This window comes from Leptonychotes weddellii, chromosome 2, assembly GCF_054177405.1.
Source record: "Leptonychotes weddellii isolate Sample4059 chromosome 2, ASM5417740v2, whole genome shotgun sequence".
NCBI classification, from domain to species: domain Eukaryota; kingdom Metazoa; phylum Chordata; class Mammalia; order Carnivora; family Phocidae; genus Leptonychotes; species Leptonychotes weddellii.
Genome location: NC_138370.1, coordinates 98,322,794 through 98,344,318, shown reverse-complemented (window position 1 = coordinate 98,344,318; position 21,525 = coordinate 98,322,794). Strand labels below are relative to the sequence as shown.

Here is a 21,525-nt window from a genome sequence, read left to right as displayed (position 1 = left end):
ACCTAGGAACAAATCTAACCAAAGAGGCAAAGAATCTATACTCAGAAAACTATAGAATACTCGTGAAAGAAATTGAGGAAGACACAAAGAAATGGAAAACGGTTCCATGCTCATGGACTGGAAGAACAAATACTGTGAAAATGTCTATGCTACCTAGAGCAATCTACACATTTAATTCAATTCCTATCAAAATACCATCCACTTTTTTCACAGAAATGGAACAAATAATCCTAAAATTTGTATGGAACCAGAAAAGACCCCGAATAGCCAGAAGAATGTTGAAAAAGAAAAGCAAAGCTGGTGGCATCACAATTCCGGGCTTCAAACTCTATTACAAAGCTGTCATCATCAAGACAGTATGGGACTGGCACAAAAAGACATATAGATCAATGGAATAGAACAGAGAGCCCAGAAATGGACCTCCAACTTTATGGCCAACTAATCTTCGACAAAGCAGGAAAGAATGTCCAATGGAAAAAAGTCTCTTCAACAAATGCTGTTGGGAAAATTGGACAGCCACATACCAAAGAATGAAACTGAACCATTTCCTTACACCACACACAAGATAAACTCAAAATGGATGAAAGACCTAAATGTGAGGCAGGAATCCATCAAAATCCTTGAGGAGAACACAGGCAGCAAAACCTCTTCGACCTCAGCCGCAGCAACCTCTTCCTAGACACATCGCCAAAGGCATGGGAAGCAAGGGCAAAATGAACTATTGGGACTTCATCAAGATAAAAAGCTTCTGCAGAGCAAAGGAAACAGTCAACAAAACCAAAAGACAACCGACAGAATGGGAGAAGAAATTTGCAAATGACATATCATATAAAGGGCTAGTATCCAAAATCTATAAAGAACTTATCAAACTCAACACCCAAAGAAAAAAAAAATAAAATCAAGAAATGGGCAGAACACATAAACAGACATTTCTGCAAAGAAGACATCCAAATGGCCAACAGACACATGAAAAAGTGCTCACCATCACTCAGCATCAGGGAAATACAAATCAAAATCTCAGTGAGATACCACCTCACACCAGTTGGAATGGCTAATATTAGTCAGTCAGGAAACGACAGATGTTGGCGAGGATGCCAAGAAAGGGGGAACCCTCCTACACTGTTGGTGGGAATGCAAACTGGTACAGCTACTCTGGAAAACAGTATGGAGGTTCCTCAAAAAGTTGAAAATAGAGCTACCCTATGACCCAGCAATTGCACTACTGGGTATTTACCCCAAAGATATAAATGTAGTGATCTGAAGTAGCATATGCACCTCAATGTTTATAGCAGCAATGTCCACAATAGCCAAACTATGGAAAGAGCCTAGATATCCATCGAAAGATGAATGGATAAAGAAGATGTGTATATATACACAATGGAATATTATGCAGCCATCAAAAAAACCAAAATCTTGCCATTTGCAACGACGTGGATAGAACTAGAGGGTATTATGCTAAGTGAAATAAGTCAATCAGAGAAAGACAAGTATCATATGATCTCACAGATATGAAGAATTTGAGAAACAAGACACAGGATCATAGGGGAAGGGAGGGAAAAATGTAACAAGATGAAACCAGGGAGGGAGACAAACCATAAGAGACTCTTAATCTCAGGAAACAAATTGAGGGTTGCTGGAGTGGAGGGGGGTGGAAGGGATGGGGTGGCTGCGTGATGGACACTGAGGAGGGTATGTACTATGGTGAGCACTGTGAACTGTGTAAGACTGATGAATCACATACCTGTACCCCTGAAACAAATAATACATTATATGTTAATTAAAAATAAAGCTAATTTGGTAAAAAAAAAAAAAAAAGAAAGAAAACATATTCAGAAAACAAACAAAAATTGTCCTTTTTGGATATATATGGGGGGTATATATTAAATAACTCCATGATCAAAAGGAAAAAATAAAAAATAAAAAAAATAAAGGCTCGCTCTGGCTGTTCTGAGGAGAACAGACTGCAGTGGACATGGAGGAAGCAGACTACAGGCCGTGACCGCCTAGGCTGGAGACCTGGAGAGCGTGGCCAGTACCAGTGCAAGTGGAGGTGGGCTGGGGACATCCTGCACAAGACCACCAGGCCAAGCTTCCTAAAGCGCCACTTCGTTTGTGACTCACTCCTGCTCCGAGGCTGCCTGTGACCTCTCCACTCCTAGCAAAGCACAAAAGACCTAAGACAGAGTCTAACCCTGACTCCTAACAGGCGCCTCTGTAGCTCTGGGCAAGTTGAACCCAGCCTAAGACTCCTCGGGATTCTACCTCCAAGGATCGCTAAGGACCAAACGACAGAAATGTGGTTGGAAAAGCACAAAGCATAAATACATGTAAACCCCTATTATGACTAAACAAGATTTTAATATCTCAGGGTAGAACGCTAAGCCCCTCTGTCTTCTCAAGGTCCTCTCTCCTGCTTACCAACCAGTCATCTCTCAAAGGCATGGAGTCTTTGCTCCTCCTGCTCCCTAAAACTGAAATTCCGTTTCTCACAGTTCCTCCTATCAAAATCCTACTGGCTCCTCAAGGTTGCATACCAAGTACTAACTATCCTAAGAAGTTTTGCAGATTACTCTAAATAAAAGTAGCACATACACCAATAACTGCTCTCTGCTACAGATTATCGAAGATGGCTTTGAAGCCCGAAGTCCTAAGTGCAAATCAAACCCTCATCCCACCCTTTAGCTGTATAATTTGGTCAAGACATTTATCCCCTGTAATTTCTCCATATGTGGGATGGGAATGCCACCCATCCTTATAGGTTTGCTTTGTGGTTCAAAGAATTTACATAAGCATGTTTTGTAAACTACTATTTGTTATTAATAACTGTAGAATTTTAACGTCGAAAGAATGTCTGACACTATCACTAATTCAAACTCCTTATTTTCTAAAACAATATATCTCCCTATTTTAAAAAGTTTATCACTTTTTATCCTTTATGAGATGAGATTTAGCATATTGACATGATCTAAACAGATGTCGTAAATATTTTCTAGATAAAGCTACTAAAATTTCAATTTCTTTTAAAGCTCAAAGTACACTTTAAAACAAGTGACAGAAATTTTACTTCAGTGATGACATTTCACATACAACACATAAGATATATGAGGCCCTTTGGAAAGACAAATTGGATTTCACTGCTTTCATACCAGACACACAGCATTCAATTAAAGGTCCAGACAAGACAAAATCACCCTGCCATAGGCTCCCAAAGCACCCTGCCCTCACAGCCTACCTGTAAGTACATGATGTCTGCTCCCCACCAGACAGTAAGCTCCAACCATACAAAGACTGTGCCCACCGTTACATCAGCCCTATATTCCCAGAGCCAGCACCTAACTCAGTGCCTAATGTACAGAAGATGTTTAAAAAAGATTTACTAGGGGCACCTGGGTGGCTCAATCAGTTAAGCATCCAGCTCTTGATTTCAGCTCAAGTCATGATCTCAGGGTAGTGAGATCAAGCCCCACGTTGGACTCCGCGCTGGGCGTGGAGCCTGCTTCGGATTTTCTCTCCCTCTCCCTCAGCCACCCCCTTTTTACCTCTAAAAAAGATTTACTGAACAAATATTATCCGGACCAAAATGACAAGATCATGTGTTCATCACACTAATCTAAGATCCAGTGTCCATTCTGCCAAACATTAACAATTCCAGTGGAATCGTCAACATACAGGTAATGAATGCCCACACTTCGGCACAAACATTATTGGCACATTGAGATAAAATGCAGCAAGGTTTGCTCAGAACCTTGATGTAGGGGTGGTTCTTGCATGTTGTTCCCCACTGTCTGGCACAGCGCTCCTCCTTCCGGTGCTCAAAAAACTCCGGGTTGCGAAGAATAGCCACACGGCGGCCCTCGTACATCAGAGCAAATGCCGTACAGCCGTCCAGCCTCTCTTTATCTTCATGAGTAGCCGGCAGAACTACAGGCACTGACAAGTTAATGACACCCCCTGCAGGGCACAAAAGAACACAAAGCACACAGCTTGGATTACTCAACAGGCCTCATATCCACCTTACACTCCAGCGGACACTCTTCAAATAATAGATTTATGAGTCCGGTGACAGTATCTGGCACAGAAAATCAGGAGAGAGAACAAACAACTCCAGAGGTAAAAAAAAAAAAAAAAAAAAAAACAGCAAACATTAAGAGCAGCAACACTGTGTAGCAATACACTTCTCACAATAATTCATGAAACTGTCTTTGGGGAGAAAAAAAATGGGCATAAAAATCACAGAAGTAAAAGAAACTGTTTAACAAGGAAGACTCAGCTGGTTACGCCTAATGTCACCCAAAATACAACGAGCACCTCCAATATATGAATAAGACAAAGAACAATGCTTCAGGGCCTTTCCAGGAAAATTGAAACCTTTCTGATAACTATATTTTGAGTGGCAAGTTAAGTATACTTGAGTATACTTGGGATACTTGGGTTTCCTTGAGATAGGAAGACAAAAACACCCAAAACATATTTTTATTTCTTGGTTTTTAATCAGAATTGAACCAATGTCAGCAATTACTGCCCAAGAAACAAAGGAAGTCATCAGTGCCTCTATTTCAACCAAAATGTATGGTCAGTGAGACAAAAAGCACATTCTCAGTTTCCAACCTTTCAAGCTCTAAACGTTTTCTTTTCTGTTCATTGTGCCCAGGTTAGAAAAATAAAATGCACTCTCAAGTTCATATGTAGATCTTATTTACATACCTAGTAAAAGCATATTCTTTTGGAAATCATGGCATGCCTCTTACAAAAGATGTCAACAAAATCAACGATAACTGCTTGGCTGCTTTAAAGTTACCACCACTAGGTACAGTTTAAAAGGGAAAATTAACAGGTAGATTTGCACCAAACCCAGACTAAATCATTACTAAGGAGGCAGTCCACAAAGACTTTACCACTGGTTCCAAAGAAGAAAAATCAAAGAGCAGTATTTAACACTTTTATGTGATAAAGTTTGAGAAAAATGACTAGGAGTTATAATTTCTAGTATCGACCTCACTCCTTAATTAAAAGAAGTCACAACACAGAAGAACATGGTAGCAATTTAGTAGGGCTCTGTGACATTTAAAAATATTTTCTTTAATGTAATAAATTAATTTCAACAGTATATAAAGTTTCAGATAGCTGAATTGTCATTACAATGTACAATTTCTTTGGCAATTGTTCTTTTTTTAGTGTTTTAAAAGAGGAGGAAGAACCATCCCTTTAACCATCTATTTCAGGACTCCTTAACTTGGACTCCCTGATTCCTTATTAGAACACTCAAGCATGGATTTCAGTAGAGCAAAATTCAGTATAAATGTGCACTTTTCAGAGACAGACTTTCCACGGTGCTCAGGTGGATATAGCATAGGGAAACTATATTTGCTTTTTAAATCCATTTTCAGCCCCAACCCCAGGTTTTTCTTCTCTCTCTCAATAAATGACATTCAGGAAAACGAAGCAGGGGAAAGAAAAGATCTCACGGTTTGCTTAAAGTATTTAGTACTGATATAACTTAGTCTTAAAATGCTACCTCCATTAGACATCACCACTATTTTTTATAAATAGTGATAAATCTGTGTCATTTCTCTTCCATGCTCGATGTACACTATAGAAGTAAGGGGTCTTACCATCCAGAAGACAATCAAAATGAAGGCACTGCAGATACTCCCTCTCTCTCATAAAGCCATTCAGTGGGGTTGCCCACCCTTCTGCCAAGACCTGCACCCACTGCATATCCACCTAGTAAACGAGACAGGAAAGTTTTCTACTTCATATGCTTAGGAACAAAAGCAATAATAACCCTTAGGAGTTTAATTTTGAAAGCAATGGAAACAAACACCTCAAGAATGATTATAGATTATACAAATCTAATAAAGATTAAGGGCACTAGGAAAATGTGCATTTCTCCTAACAAATGTAAATAACATTAGGCTTCAAAGCATTTCTAATAAGGACAGCATCTCCTCCACTAGTGGTTCTCAAGCTTTAATATGTTATAAGAAACCCTCAGAAGGCCTTTATTAAAATAAAGATTGTTCTACCTCCCGAGATTCTATTTCAATCACTTTGCTGTGGGGCCCAAGAATTTGTATTTTTAATAGGTTCCCAGAAAATCCCAACAGTGATGGTCTGGAAATTAGACTTTGATAACTGCTGCCTTAAACTAAAACAAACTTTACATAAAAATATTTATCAAAACAAGTGCCTCACCAATGGCACAGCACCCTTCATTTTACAAAGACCGTATTATTTCTTGCTCTTTAAGATTTCTAGCATCTCCTACCAGAACGCTGAGGAACTGATGGACTATGGATCGTTAACGTAAGCTGGACATGCTCATTTAACCGAGTGTGTGCGCATGTCCTGTGTGTGTGTGTGTGTGTGTGTGTGTGTGTGTGTGTGTGTGCGTGCGCGTGCACACAGCCGTGGCTCTCAGATGAGAAAGGATAAAGCAACTGGCCAACCGGTGTGCAGTAAGATGTAGCTTACTCTTTGTTCCCAAAGTATGTTGGTCAATGTGTCCCACTTTACAATCAAGTAACAGGTATTCCCCACCTCCTTCAAGTCACAGGAAAGGTCATCTGCACAGACCCAATTGTGTCACTTACTTTCAAGCTTTCCTCTCATCAGTTATTCCTAAACCGCGGACAGGGGCCATTATTTGTCTCCACCAACATCCAATTCTAGATGGTATGTGTTACAAACCGAATGTCTGTGTCCCCCTCAAAGTCCGATGTTGAAGACCTAGTCCCCAGTGTGACTCTATTTGGAGACGTGGCCCACGGGGACGGGATACGGTTAAACGAAGTCCTAAAGCTGGGGCCCTTCTCCAACAGGTCCGGTGCCCTCACAGGTAGAGGAAGAGATGCCACCAGGGCTCGCTCTCTCCACTCGGCGAGGACGGTGAGGACGGTGAGGACACAGGCAGTGAGGGCTGTCAGCAAGCCAGGAAGACAGGCTCACCAGCGACCGCGTCAGCCAGCAACCTGATCTTAGACTTTCCAACCCCCAGAACGGTGAGAGGACCAGAACGTACCCCATCCGGTCTAACGTCTTGGTGATGGCACACCAGGCTAATACTCTACTGACTTAAGACGGATTTTGCAATTAATTACTTTCCATCCTGCCATGCAAAGAACAAACCACTATATTAAAGGAGCTACTGTGTTTCCGGGTTGTAGAGTCTAACTGACCTGGATTCATATTCGTTCATTCTCATTCTCATAGTCTCTCTCTCCCTGTGTGTTCATTCCATGCAAAGTATGTCGGCAACAACATCTGTTCCTTTGCAACAATCACCTTCCTGAGTGGCTCTGCTCTCCGACCCTCCCTCTCTGCTCCCCCAGCATGTCTTAGCTTCTGGTCAGAGACCCAATCACACAGAGTGCATCAAGTAGTCTACTCCTCGTGGAGGATTTGAATAACTACTTAAAGAGGCTTTCTCTAAGCCCAGAAGTTTGTTGGTGGGCATTGTTTTGGTTTTTTTTTTTTCCACTTTAAGATTTTGGCGCTTCCCTGGGTGTTCTGGATTTTTACTAACCAAAATAAAGGCTGGGAAATTCAACTTCTGATCCAGGTTCTTAGCCCTTAATCTCCGCATTTTTAAAGTACATCTAAATGATACAGTTTAAAATCCCCTAATATTTGAAAATGATAAATTATAGTTTCCATTGTCACCATATCCAGTTTAGCTCAGTAGTTTTTTTTGGGGGGTGCGGGGCCTCTGGAGGTGGCACTCAATGATACTAGAGCTAAGACATACACAGAATTACTCTTACCAAAATAAGAAAGAAATTCAGGGTTTTGGCAAAGGATTATGAAACTTGTTTGGAGGAGAAAAAATGTTCATTTTAATTATTATATTTATAGTATTTTGAAGCATTAAGAACCCATTCTTTCTGATAAGCCGAAAACTTTTACACAATCTTTGGTCTTTGCTATTTCAAAATTATTGGGGCATCTGGGTGGCTCAGTCAGGTAAGCTTCCGACTCTTGATTTCGGGTCAGGTCAGGATCTGAGTCGTGAGATGGAGCCAGGCATCGGGCTACATGCTGGACGTGGAGCCTGCTTGAGGATTCTCGCTCTCCCTCTCCCTCCCCTCCCCACTTAAAAAAAAAAAAAGGTAAATATTATGACTGAAACCAAATCAAAGCCATGACATTTTGGAAATATGGCTTCACAAATTAAATACATTTCCCATCCCTGAAAATTGTGATGTAAACTACAACTATCCCCCCTACCACCCACCACCCACACCATCAAACATAGTTATCAAACAAAATTTACAGATAATGACTATATATAAGGCTAAGTCACTTGGTATGAAAAGCAACAAAGCACTTACTTTATTAATCTGCAATGCTGGTAATGTCTCTGCATCTGTTTTTGCCAGATGGAGTTTATTTTCTGGCACATATAATTCTTTTACTTCATAAGAGGCATCCACAGGTACAATATCCTATACAACAAAAAAAGTACAATTAAGTGATTCAACAATTTAAAGTTCTCCAAAGGATGTCTTAATGAAGAAAATTTAACATTTTAAAATGAGACTTCAAAAACGAAGTATAAAAGAGGGCTCTGAATGCTGTGCCTCCCCAGTCAACTTTCCTAATGTCGGTTGGTCTACTCTCAACACATAATATCCCACGTACAATAAGTCCTTAAGCATCATGTCCCATTACCTAGTAACAAAGAATAAATTCCGAGAATGTGCCACATATGTCAAAATCAAGCAACTGCAAAGAACAGATGACCTCCAATAAAAAGAATTTGGGAACAAACAAAAATCACTCTAAATATAATCATTTTCATCTTTAACACGTCACAAAACCCTTTTATTTCGGCTTTCGTATGCGTCTTTATCCCTACTGTCACTAACACCACCTTCTCAGTCATGCCACATGGTACTCCTGAATGTGTCAACTTTACTCCCACTGCTGTGGTTTGAGAAACAGCACTTTTTGATCCCATGTGAAATGCAGTCTAGAAGTTTTTATCTGACCTCCGAGTGCTCATTTACACAACATTGGGACAGTGCTTATCTCTAAGAACACGCAAGAAAGAATGTATTTCTGATTACCACAACACAGCTCCTGAGGTGATCTTTACAAGGCTTGCTCACACTTGTCAGACCCCGAGGAATAATGTGTTTAATTGCTTCAACTTTTTTTTAAGCCAAATCTCTTAGGTCACCTTTATAAGCACACAAAATTGGCAATGATTAAGGGCTTTTCATACATGTACTCATCCAAGCAATACTTTGTTATTCAAAATAAGTAATTCTCAAGGGAATGAACAGATAAGCCACAGACTGGGAGAAAGTATTTGCAAAAGGCATATCTGAAAAAGGACTGTTCTCTAAAACACATGAAGAACTCTTAACTCAGCAATAAGAAAACAAACAGCCCGATTTTTTTTAAAAATGGGCCAAAGACCTGAACAGAAACCTTACCAAAGAAGATATACAAATGACCGATAAGCATATGAAATGATACTCCACATTATGTCATCAGGGAAATGCAAATTAAAACAACAAGATACCACGACACACCTATTAGAATGGCTAAAATCCAAAATACTGACAATGCCAAATGTAGGTGAGGATGTGGAGCAACAGGAACTCGCACGCACTGCTGATGAGAATGCAAATGGCACAGACATTTTGGAAGACAGTTTGGCAGTTTCTTACAAAACTAAACACACACCATACGATCCAGCAATTGTGTTCCTTGGTATTTACCCAAATGAGCTGAAACCTATGTCCGCACAAAAACCTGCACAGATATTTAAAGCAGCCTTATTCATAATTGCCAAGACTTGGAAACAACCCAGATGTCCTTCAGTAGATGAAGGGATAAACTGGTACATCCAGACAATGAATGCACTTTTAAAAAGGAATAAATTTATCAAGCCATGAAAAGACATGGAAGAACCTTAAATGCATATTACTAAGTAAAAGAAGCCAATCTGAAAAGGCTACCTACTGTATGATTCAACTATATGACGTTCTGGAAAAGGAAAAACTATGGAGACAATAAAAACATCAGTGTTGCCAGGAGTTACGGGCGAGGATGGGCTGCAGGGAAATAAAGGGAAGAGGGGATTTTTAGGGCAGTGAAACGATATAATACTACGACAGTGGTAAATGTCATTATACATCTGTCAAAACCCACGGAAGTACAACCCTACGGTAACCTATGATTTTGGGGTGACAATGTGACATAGTAGGTGTATCCACTGTAACAAATGTACCACTCTGGTGAGGGGTGTTGATAAGAAAGGCTGTGCTTGTGGGGGAGGGGAGCAGGGGGTATATGGGAACTCACTCTACTTTCCACTCAGTTGTGCTGTGAACCTAAAACTGTTCTAAAAAATAGTCCATTAAAAAAATGCAAAACAGGGGCACCTGGGTGGCTCAGTCGTTAAGCGTCTGCCTTCGGCTCAGGTCATGATCCCAGGGTCCTAGGATTGAGCCCCGCATCGGGCGCCCTGCTCCACGGGAAGCCTGCTTCTCCCTCTCCCACTCCCCCTGCTTGTGTTCCCTCTCTCGCTATGTCTCTCTCTGTCAAATAATAAAATCTTTAAAAAAAAATGCAAAACAACAACAAAAGCAATTCAAAATGAATATCAATGGAAGAACCAGATTTTCGAAGACACACCTTGCTATTTTCCCAAGTGTGAGAAGAAACTTCCAACTTCTATTTGGACTTATATTAATTACTTCATATTAGAGGGGAAAAGCAGTCATATATGTGTATCAAAGCTAGATGATCTCATGAAGGGCCTGGTGCCACTACTCAAGCAGCCCCTATGGGTTCTGAAAATCTAGAAACATTGATTCTCCCACATTTCTCCTCCAAAATGGAACAAAAGAGACACAGTTCGGCATCAGTTATATCATGTGTCAAAATCAGTCTGCTCCCATTGGTAAATTCAAGGCTTCTGATCATGATAAACCCAAGAATAAAGAGAGTAAACATGAAGGAAAAGAGAAAAGAACTAATAAAACTTAAATACAGGAAAGAAACACTGCTTGCTACAATACTAAGTTTAGCTAATTGTTCTGGTGTACAGACATGAAGGGTACTTTCTGGGGGCCCCCTTTGTCCCTCGAGCATTCCACTGCTCACAGGAGGAGGAAAGTGGAAAAGGGAGTGTCTAAAACATAAACCATGCACGGCACTTCATATACCTTCCCTGCTTTCTGCAGTGAAGCTTCCAGCAGGCACCCGCAACTGAAGGGTATCCATTGTGTTCACAGGGCAAATACTACATGAGGGTATTCAAGACAATGGTGAAGGAAGAATGACACCTTCCACCAGCTGCCTCTATTTCCTCTTCCTGTAGATATAAATACTATACAACTTTGTATTAATGAGGTAGATTATTCCCTTTTTTTTTTTCCTCTCCCTGCTGAACGCAGAGCCCAATGCAAGGCTTGATCTCAGGACCCTGAGATCATGAACTGAACCTAAACCAAGAGTGAGACGCTCAACCGACTAAACTACCCAGGCACCCCGAGGCATATTATTTCTAGTAACGCCAGGCTAAAGAGCTCATGTCTTCAATTTGCCAACAGACTCAAAGAAGTGGTAAATATATATACACAATTTATACACAATGCTTGATTTCACTGTGTACCTGAAGAGGAAATCACATATAGAAAAGTCCCTTGTTTTCTTTGTATGTCACTTTTATCTCAATAAAACTGGAAAGAAAAAAAGACTCTTCTTATAATCTAGCAAAAGAAATAGCTTAAGGTAGTTCATTCTGTGCAATAACAAGGAACAATTCCAGGAATGGTTGTTAATACATTTATTTTAAATTAGAGCAGTAAAGAGAATTTTGAATTGAGAAAAACAAATCATCCCACATATGGTTATCATTGTCATTTTTATATATTCCCTTCCCATTACAGGGCACTGGTGGTTTCAAGAGTCCGTACAAAACCTATTATTTCATCGACTTGAAAATAAAAATTCAGAATCAACTTTTCCTACAAGAACAATATGACATGCATTAAGAGAACTGAACGCACCCTATCTGTTCAATTAGCTTCTTGGATATGTAAAGCTCTCAAAGACATCTTGAGACATACCCATTTTTCCAGCTGTAAAATAAAGAACTGAAATCCTCCACACTTGGAACAAATGCTAAAGTTAAATTACACAAAAAGTCAGACATTATTAGGACTTTCATGAGGAAGAGTGTGATAAAGTTCCACAAAACAGACTTAAAATTAAATACATTAATCACAAAACATTAGGGGCACATCTTCAGCTAAAACAGGGCAAGAGAAAGCAACAGGTGTCTATAGGTTAGTTATTTCTGATGTTTACACCTAAGATTTGAGTTCAAACTCTACCACTGCAACCTTGATCAGGTTACCACATCTCTGAACTGATCTCTTTCTCAGCTGATTAAAACAGATATATATGCACACACGTTACAGGTCTGTTGTAAAATTCAGGAAATTAAAATACCTGAACTGTAGGGACTAACATTAGCTGGATGCTTAATGACAAAACCAGCGTTGTCCCAAGGGCTTCCTAGGAACGAATTCATTTAATCTTCATACAATCCTACCTAGGAAGATAGAAGTATTTTCCTTGAACAGATTTGGAAATTGAGGCTCAGAAGAGGTTAATAACTGGCCCTGAATCCCTGCTATTCTGTCTTCCAATGCACTTAACACACAATAAATACTCAATACAGCACGTGTGCCACATTCCAGGAGCTGTTCTAAGCACTCTACATATATTAACTCAGAGAATCCTCAGTAAAATTCTAAGACAGGCACTATTATTACTTCCCATTGCACATACAAGAGAACTGAAGCCAGAGAAATTTGGTATTTTTTTCCAAGGTCACGTAGTTAATTGATAAATGTTAGAGCTGGGATTCCAACTGAGGTCCCAATACTATTCTCCTCCAAAAAAATAAAAAATAACCATTACTGTTTCTCCCATGAAAATAAGCTATGACACATTTTGTCACAAATTGTCCTTAGTTTATCTTCATGATTTTATTAAACATTTACAATTCCCAGGGTTGTTGGTATGTGATCTTTGTGTGTTGATAAGGTTCTAGACAAAAAATAAAGATACTCAATATTGCAATTAGGCCTACACATTTCTAGGAAGGGTAAGTGAGCGATTTTCAAACAACTTTTCAAACCGCATCATTGTAAATACATTGAAAACCTCCATTTCCACTATGTTGGACCCCTCAGAACTTCAAAATCCAGAATCCAAAGCCGGGTAACAAATGAAAGAGGGACTCCAGGGAAGGTAAGAATTTCACTGACACCAGCAATTCTACATAAAGTTTTCTTTGCCATCCCTGGAGCCTACGTTACTGTAAGGATAAGAGATCTTTTTTATGTTGTAGGGGTTGACTATTCTCCTCTTCCACTACATTTACCGCTGATCGTTGTCAACAGTTTTGGAGGGCCAGAGGAGAGCATCTGACAGACTAATCTTTTGATCTTTGTTGGATACAACAGGGCATTTTTAGCTGGTTTCCTAAGCCGGCACCACTAGATTCAGCTCACAAATACTGATCAACAGCAGCAGGGACCATGGCCCACTGTGATGCTCCAGGCACATGGCTGGGGCTGTGCTCCTTGTCTCTACCCTAGAATCACCCCTCTCCAGAACCACACTGGAGCGTACACCCAGGTATGTCAACCTACTCCCTCTGAAGACATGTTCGAAGTAAGAACGGAGAACTAACAAATGTTTCTATATATCATCTCTTCCTTCCAACCATATCCTAAGTTAAGAAAACAAATACACAAATAATTTGTGAGCAAATCTGTGTCTCCAAGAGAACCAGTTTGAACAAGAAAGAATATTATCTATACTATGAGTTCAACCAAAATATTTTTCTGTTTTGTGCACTCATATAAGCCATGAACCCATCTGGGATGAAGACATTTTTAGTTAATGTGCTGCTTTATATGCATGAACGTAGAGGCTATAATCACTTCCCTTTCAAGAAAGGGTGAATTTTTTTTATTTTGAGTCAAAATAATTTTTTCATTATAAGCATTACACACAATTGTTCCCTTTTCAAAATTCAAATCCAGCAATATTTTTAAATGAATTTTAGCCTCAAAACTTAAATACAAAATTCTTCTGATGCCTAACTAAAGTCAAAACTAAAGTTCAAGAGGTTGCTACTGTTTCTCTTCTAAAAAAAAAATACATCAAGGGACATAACAGCACGAATCAAGAGGCACACAGAACATTTGCTCAAAGGGAAGGAGTTCTATATAGATTCTAGTGTAGAGAGAAGAGAACTCTCTATCAGGAATACAAAAAAAGAACTTTTAAATGTACACATAGCCAGTTTCTAGCACATTCTACCGACAAATCTTTCAGTTCCCAAAACCACTATTAAGCATCTAAAAGGAGCAAAACCACCTCAAAGTGAGACAAGATATCTGGACAACATAATGTGAAGTCCCAGCCACATGAGCGGTCCATTTTATTTGGGATTCATTAAGATTTCCAGAGACACAGTCAGCTATTAGAAAACAATGTGTTCTTCTTCAACGTGTACATATAAAACCTTTTATTTCACAGAATTTCCTTTAAAGCAAAAATAGACCACAAGCCAGGCCTGGAGCAAGTGTTTATATACCTAAACCCCTCACCACCAATCTTGAGAGCACTGCAGTCACCCAGCATTTATGGGTGACAGGAATACAGGGGGGCTCCTGAGTCGGGGGCCAGTAAACAATTCACATGCTACCATTAATCACGGAGGTCAAGAAATATTTAAATATTATGAATGTGTAAATATTAATTCTAAAATGTTACGTAGGTACTCAAAACTTTTTTTTTGCTTGACTGATGAAACACAACCTAAGAGCTAACATATACTGTATCTGTAATCTTTGTTCAAAACGACAGTTGTTAGTTTTTATCTGGAAACCCACAGATGGAACAAACATTCACTACCTGAAAATAATAATGTTCTTGTCTTCCCTTTCGAATCTTCCTAAAGAACTGTGAACATGTTAATAAACACGATGATTTCACATTCTAAGTTTTGCCTTTAAGTATTTTTCTGCACTTTTTTCCTGAGCCAAATCTGCTCACCAGATTTGAAGGCTAGAGCTCATTCATATTTTATGTAACTATTAAATTTCTATTATCTAAACTACGTGCATCCAAAGCATGAACACCAAACGACATTCTGGCAACACTTTAAAACTGAGCTGCGAAGTCAGGTTTTTATGTGCAGTATAAAATCCATTTAGAGCACCATTTCATAAAAAGACAAACCTTTAAATAATTTACAGCACTAGTAAATCTCAAGTTCTTAGTAGATTTAAAAACAGTATTTAAAATATCACTTTAGATTAAAACCAGCAGCAAGAAGCCTATGTCCTTATGTCATAACACACCAAGTTAAAATGCAATACCAGCAGGCCATCTAGTGACCATCTAAGGGTTCGGGGAAAAAACTTAAATCCAAAAATCCTCAATATTTTTCAGTGTCTTCTATTTTCTTGAATAAAAATACAAAAATATGCCAACTGAAGCACGTTAAGAAAATGAAGATGCTCTGACCAAACACTGAGAAATTAAGTATTTATATAAACAAACACATTTCCTTATCCCAATTATATTACACAGGCCAGATCGAACGAGAAGACAGACAATGCAAAGATGACTGAGGATACATAACATTACACTAACCAAAATACCCATCATCCCAAAATACCCATTGTACAGAACATTAAAAACATATTTTTCTTGGACAGTGAAACTTAGAGTAAAGAACATTAAAAAAGCAATACCTGGTAGAATTCATTTCAGGAGAATCTCTCCAAAGCAATACCAAAGCATCAGATAGAAAAATTCCTTGCCTATCATGGACACAGCACTTCTCAAACATCTGTGTTCTCTAGAAAGCCCGAAACCAGGCTACCCTCTCTGCTTAAAAAGTTTCCTATTTAAAAAAAAAAAAAAAAAAAAAAAGTTTCCCATATATTACAAAGGGAAATACAGATTTAGTCTTTGTCCCTGGTTCCCGGCACAGAGCTCTTAAAACCCTTGGAATCTCCTGAGTGGTTAAGGGGTGTGTGGTGTGATGATGTGATGACTCCAGGCTAAGGGGCTCCTCAAAAAAGACCACGCCATACTTAGGTGAGAAGGTTAGAACTTTCAACTCCATCCCCAGAACTCTGGGCTGGGGTAGAAGCTGGAAACTGAGTTCAGTCACCAATGGCCAAAGACTTAATCATGCCTCTGTGGTGGAACCTCTGTAGAAACCCCTAAAGGACAAGTTCAGAGAGTTTCTGAGTTGGTGACAGTGCCCACAGACTGCAGCAGGCATCATGGCTCTCCCTGCCCCATTACCTTGTCCTATATGCCTCGTCCATTTGCCTGTTCCTGAGCTGTATCTTTTACAATAAACTGGTAATGGTAAGTAAAGTGCTTTCGTGAGTTCTGTGAGTCAAATTACTGAACCAGGCTGTGGGGGGTCTGGGTCGCCCGTGAATGGGCAGCCAGCCAGGCAGAAATGCAGGTATCTGGGCACCCTACTCACAGTGGGCATCTGACGTAGAAACAATCCCGTGAGACTGAGCCCTAATCTGCAGTGTCCGAGCTAACTGTGGACACTTGGTGTCAGCACAGAATCAAATTGCTGAACCAGTTAGCATCAGAGGATCAGACAATTAGTTGGAGGGAAAAAAAAAAAAACCCTCAAAAGTCTAACAGATGGAGCCCAAGAAGGAAATAAAATGTACTTAAAATAAGATTTTGTTTTATATGGCTTAATAACCCAAGGCACGCATTTACCATTTAGATTTAGGTTTCAGGACCTAAGCAGATTAATCCATCTGGCACGACGGGCCCCAGCTCTGCAAGGCATATCAGGTAACCGACAAGCACTTCCTACTTCGCACTACACAGAACAAACATTTCACACTGACCGGAGACAGGCACAGGCAGTTTACTTCTTTACAAGGTCAACATTCCTTCCCACCCAGACGGTGCTGCCTGAACTGCTCTGAAGCCCTTTGAAAGTATTCTAAAAATATTAACTCCTTCTAAGACCCAATACTCTCAAGTTCTCAATCCCAACTACGCTTCGGAAAAAAATGGTCAAGGCATGCGCAAGAGAGCCACAGGAAAGACTGAGGTTTCATAAACAAACTGGAAATGGAAGGAATCCAGGTATAAGGAAGGGCAGTGTAGGAGAGAGTGAGCCGCAGCATCCGTCTCGCTGTGTTCAAATCCGACTCTACCCCCACGGCGCTGTCCTGGGACACACAACTTCACCTCTCTGAGTCATCTCCCATCAGTAACCTGAGGACAATTGTAACTACTTTTCAGAGTATTTTAACACACTACATGTATGAATGCTACTAAAACAGCTACTAAAGGCCTTGCCTCTGTGGGAGTTCTTGTTGGTTTCCATCTCTGCCCGCGACATTGCCTTCTAGAGCACACAATTATAGTCTTACATGTAATGCTGGTTAGGGCAGGACCTCTAACCTTCATATCCTCACTCCTCGCTTTCACCCCTGCACTCTGCATCATTAGCCCCTTCACCTCCCCATCTAGCTTTGTGAGCTTAGCTCTACTCCATGAGCTCCCATAACCCACCTTGGGAAAGCCTCACAAATGTCTCTGTGATGACAATGAAGTTGCACAGTATGTGCCACCCTGGGTCACCAGGGACAGGCTGCTTCAGAAGGTGCACAATGCACTAAGTTCCCTTGTGATCAGGGTGCGGCGGGCAAAGACCCCTTGTATCACCAGCTAACCATCAGCTCCGAGCTGAATGTCAGGTATTCACCGGCTTACCTACATGCCCTAATGCTCATGTGAGATTCAACTCTCAACAATCAAAGGAGAATAAACGCCAGAACAGGAGTAGCCGTGTTCTTTACTCTAAGTTTCACTGTCCAGGAAAAATATGTTTTTAATGTTCTGTACAATGGCTGTGTGTATGTAGGTCTTCTTTCAACTGTGTTCCTAAATTTTTTTTCATGCTTTAAAAGAAAAAATTGGATTAATTTATACTGTCATTCGAGTCTACAACGATAAATAATGGTGATAAGGACCAAAAATTAAGGTCCATGATGCAGGAATTTTTACTGTTTAATTCACTGCCACATCCCCAGTGTTTTACAACAGTACCTAGCATGTAAGGCACTAAGTATTTGTTAAATTAACTAATGGAATCAACCAAGTAAAACACAGAAATACATACTTTCAATGGGAAAACCCCAAAGGAGGGTGGTACCAAAAGAAAGCAATTGCATTCTGCCCCTCCTCTCACTTAAAAAAAAAAAAAAAAACGAAGGAAGAAAGAAAAGAAAAAGGGGTGCCTGGGTGGCTCAGTTACTTAAGGATCTGACTCTTGATTTCGGCTTAGGTCATGATCTCAGGGTCATATGATCAAGCCCCATATCAGGCTACACTCTGGGCATGGAGTCTGCTTGAGATTCTCTCTCTCCCTCACCGTCCCCCTCTGCCCCTTTTCTCTCTCTCAAAACAAAAAAGCAACTGCATTAAGGAGCCATTTGCATCTCTTCTGTCACCATCGAGCTTTACGATAAAAATAAATAATTTTTCAAAAGAAAGTTTCTCCACCTTAAACAAATATAACCAGAACACCTTTCTGGTTGTAGATTTAATTACATTGCACTTTAGGTATAATGAGAACACTGTTCAAAGTAAAAGCCAGAGGCATTTGGAAATGAATCCTAGGAAATCATACACCTGGAATCCTAGGTATAGAATCCAGTATGTCCATGAGCAAGTTACTTAATATCTCTAAAATACTTCAGAGGTTTACTCTGTGAATAAAATCAGAAAACACATATAAAGTACTCAGCACAAAGACCACTTGGAAGCTGTCACAGTAATTAGAGTGAGAAGTGGTTAGAAGCTAAACTAGGAGAAAGGCCACTTGCCCTCAGATTCTAACAATCAAAACAAGTATTTTAAAAGCCACAAGGCTCCACATATATGACCTTTATAGTAAGTACTCAGTAAATGTTAGTTTTTTAATCTTTTCCTCTTTTTCAAACCTTGAAGGAAACTGTCCAATTATCAGACTGTAGCAGGCATAATATAGAGTACATCCATATAAAAAAGCAATTAGTATAATCATTAATTAGGGGCAAACATCAGAAGCAAGGCTTTAATTAAAGCCACAGAGACAGGGGCGCCTGGGTGGCTCAGTCGTTAAGCGTCTGCCTTGGGCTCAGGTCATGATCCCAGGGTCCTAGGATCAAGCCCCGCATCAGGGTCCTTACTCCACAGAAAGCCTGCTTCTCCCTCTCCCTCTACCTGCTGCTTCCCCTGCTTGTGCTCTCTCTCTCTGTCAAATAAATAAATATTTTTAAAAAAATAAAAATTAAAAAAATAAAGTTACAGAGACTAAGGAAAGCAACAGAATGAATGAATGAACGAATAAATAAAGTGGCAGAATAAATTAAGGACAATAATATGAAAATATGCAGCCTGGAGCCAAACTATGGGGAACCCTGAACACAAATCACCTTAATTCTATAAACCATGGGAAAATCAATAAATTCTTTAGAGTAAAAAAAAAATACAAAAACCAAAACAACTAGACTACACTTGAAAAGAGGATTCTCTGAACAATACAGGATGGCATAAAAGGCATATGGAACTGGAAGCAGGGTAGCCAGTTAAGGGAATATCAGGTAGTGTGAGCCTAAAATCGTACAGGGACAGTTTGCCCTCAAGTTTTAAGCACTGGGGGGAGGGGGAACTGCAAAGTCCAAGGCACGACAGACACTTTGTGAAGTCTGTATTTTCATTTCACAGAATCATGGTTAAAACCCAATTTCTGACTAAATACAGTGTGGGATCCTGGGTCAAATCCTAGTACAGGACAGGAAAAACTTGTGAAAGCCACATAAGTGTGTGCTTTAGTTTACAGTATCTTCCTGGGGTTCATTTCTTAGTTTTGAGAAATGTTCTACGGTCGTGTGAAACATTAAAGTAAGAGGAAGCCGGGTGAAGGATATATAAGCACTCTCTGTACTATTATTAGACTTACAGAAGAGTTGCGAAATTTTTTCAAAATAGTTTTTTAAAACAAGAACAGCAAAATCATCTGCTCACTACAAAAAAAAAAAAAAAAACTCTATATAGGTGAAGTATCAAACCCAAAGGACGCTATTCTACCCCAGGCCCCAAAGAAGTGGTTGGGAATGAAAGGGAAGATGTAACAGAAGGAGCTACGTGAAGCACCCACCACACATTATGTTTAATAACCCCATATAAGTGTCTGAGCACCTGGAATTATCTGTAGTCCCTAAAATGGCTTCAGAGATTCCTGAGACCCCTACGCTATATATGAGAATATCTGTATATTTTCCTGAGGTTCTATAAAACACTTAAAAATCACTAATTAGATATGAAAACTAGAGAACCCAAACTAACAGAAAGTAAAATTCTGTATAGCTTCCCAACATTGATAAGACAAATCTCCAGCTTTAAAAAAAAAAAAAAAAAAGGATAGGCTCAATGTACAAAAAAATGCAAACAAAATTACAATCCAAATAAAAAGGAAAAATACTGGAAACATAGACAACCCTGAAGAGTAAAAGCAGAGCAAGAATAGACGGTTTGCTGAAAATTAAACAGAGATTCCAGAATAGAACATCACGTAACAAGAGGAAAGGCCAGCTAATCTATGAAATCATAAACGTTCCTGAACCCATCACAGAGCTGAGGTGCTACAGAGCTGAGCAGTACCAAGAACTGCTTCCAAAGAGTGACAAGTCCCAGCAAGAAAAGACAAGACCTATGAACATGCCCTTCAGGTGCGCATGGGAGGAAGAAGTGGCTGCAATAAAAGCAGGAAAGAAAAAAACAGCTAAATGTTTTTAGCACTCTTCAAGGCTGAGTGAGGACTAGTGTGACAGGTTCACATACCTGGGAACCCGTCACCAGGAGTTCTATACTCACTCACAAGCACATCATTTCACTTACTCAGCTACAATGTTTGGATAAGGGAGGACTCACATTAAGAAGGTGAGTCCCAGGTTAACTATCTGGCAGGTATTTTACAATATGAAAAAAATTCTAAGGCTAAACATTTTTAATATATCCAGACACAGGTAATTTTTTTAAGTTGTATGTCTAATATATCCAGTAAGAGATATTAGATGAAAGAGGTTTATGGTAATAGGATTTCAAAAATCAAGAGGGCAGGGGCGCCTGGGTAGCTCAGTCATTAAGCCTCTGCCTTCAGCTCAGGTCATGATCCCAGGGTCCTGGGATCAAGCCCCGCATCGGGCTCCCTGCTATGCGGGAAGCCTGCTTCTCCCTCTCCCACTCCCCCTGCCTGTGCTCCCTCCCTCGCTGTCTCTCTCTCTGTCAAATAAATAAATAAAATCTTCTCCCTCTCCCACTCCCCCTGCCTGTGCTCCCTCCCTCGCTGTCTCTCTGTCAAATAAATAAATAAAATCTTCTCCCTCTCCCACTCCCCCTGCTTGTGCTCCCTCCCTCGCTGTGTCTCTCTCTGTC

At 39.9% G+C, this 21,525-nt stretch overlaps 1 protein-coding gene across 1 annotated transcript in view; it reads right to left on the bottom strand.

Moving 5' to 3' along the window:
- PAPSS1 (3'-phosphoadenosine 5'-phosphosulfate synthase 1) overlaps positions 1 to 21,525 on the bottom strand; it is an 83,273-nt gene that overhangs the window by 33,301 nt on the left and 28,447 nt on the right. Inside the window, exons 6-8 of the mRNA XM_081812022.1 lie at positions 8,331 to 8,444; positions 5,613 to 5,724; positions 3,739 to 3,951 (exon numbers count right to left, since the gene is read on the bottom strand). Coding sequence (XP_081668148.1) covers positions 3,739 to 3,951; positions 5,613 to 5,724; positions 8,331 to 8,444 — 439 coding nt within the window. The remainder of the gene's footprint in view (positions 1 to 3,738; positions 3,952 to 5,612; positions 5,725 to 8,330; positions 8,445 to 21,525) is intronic.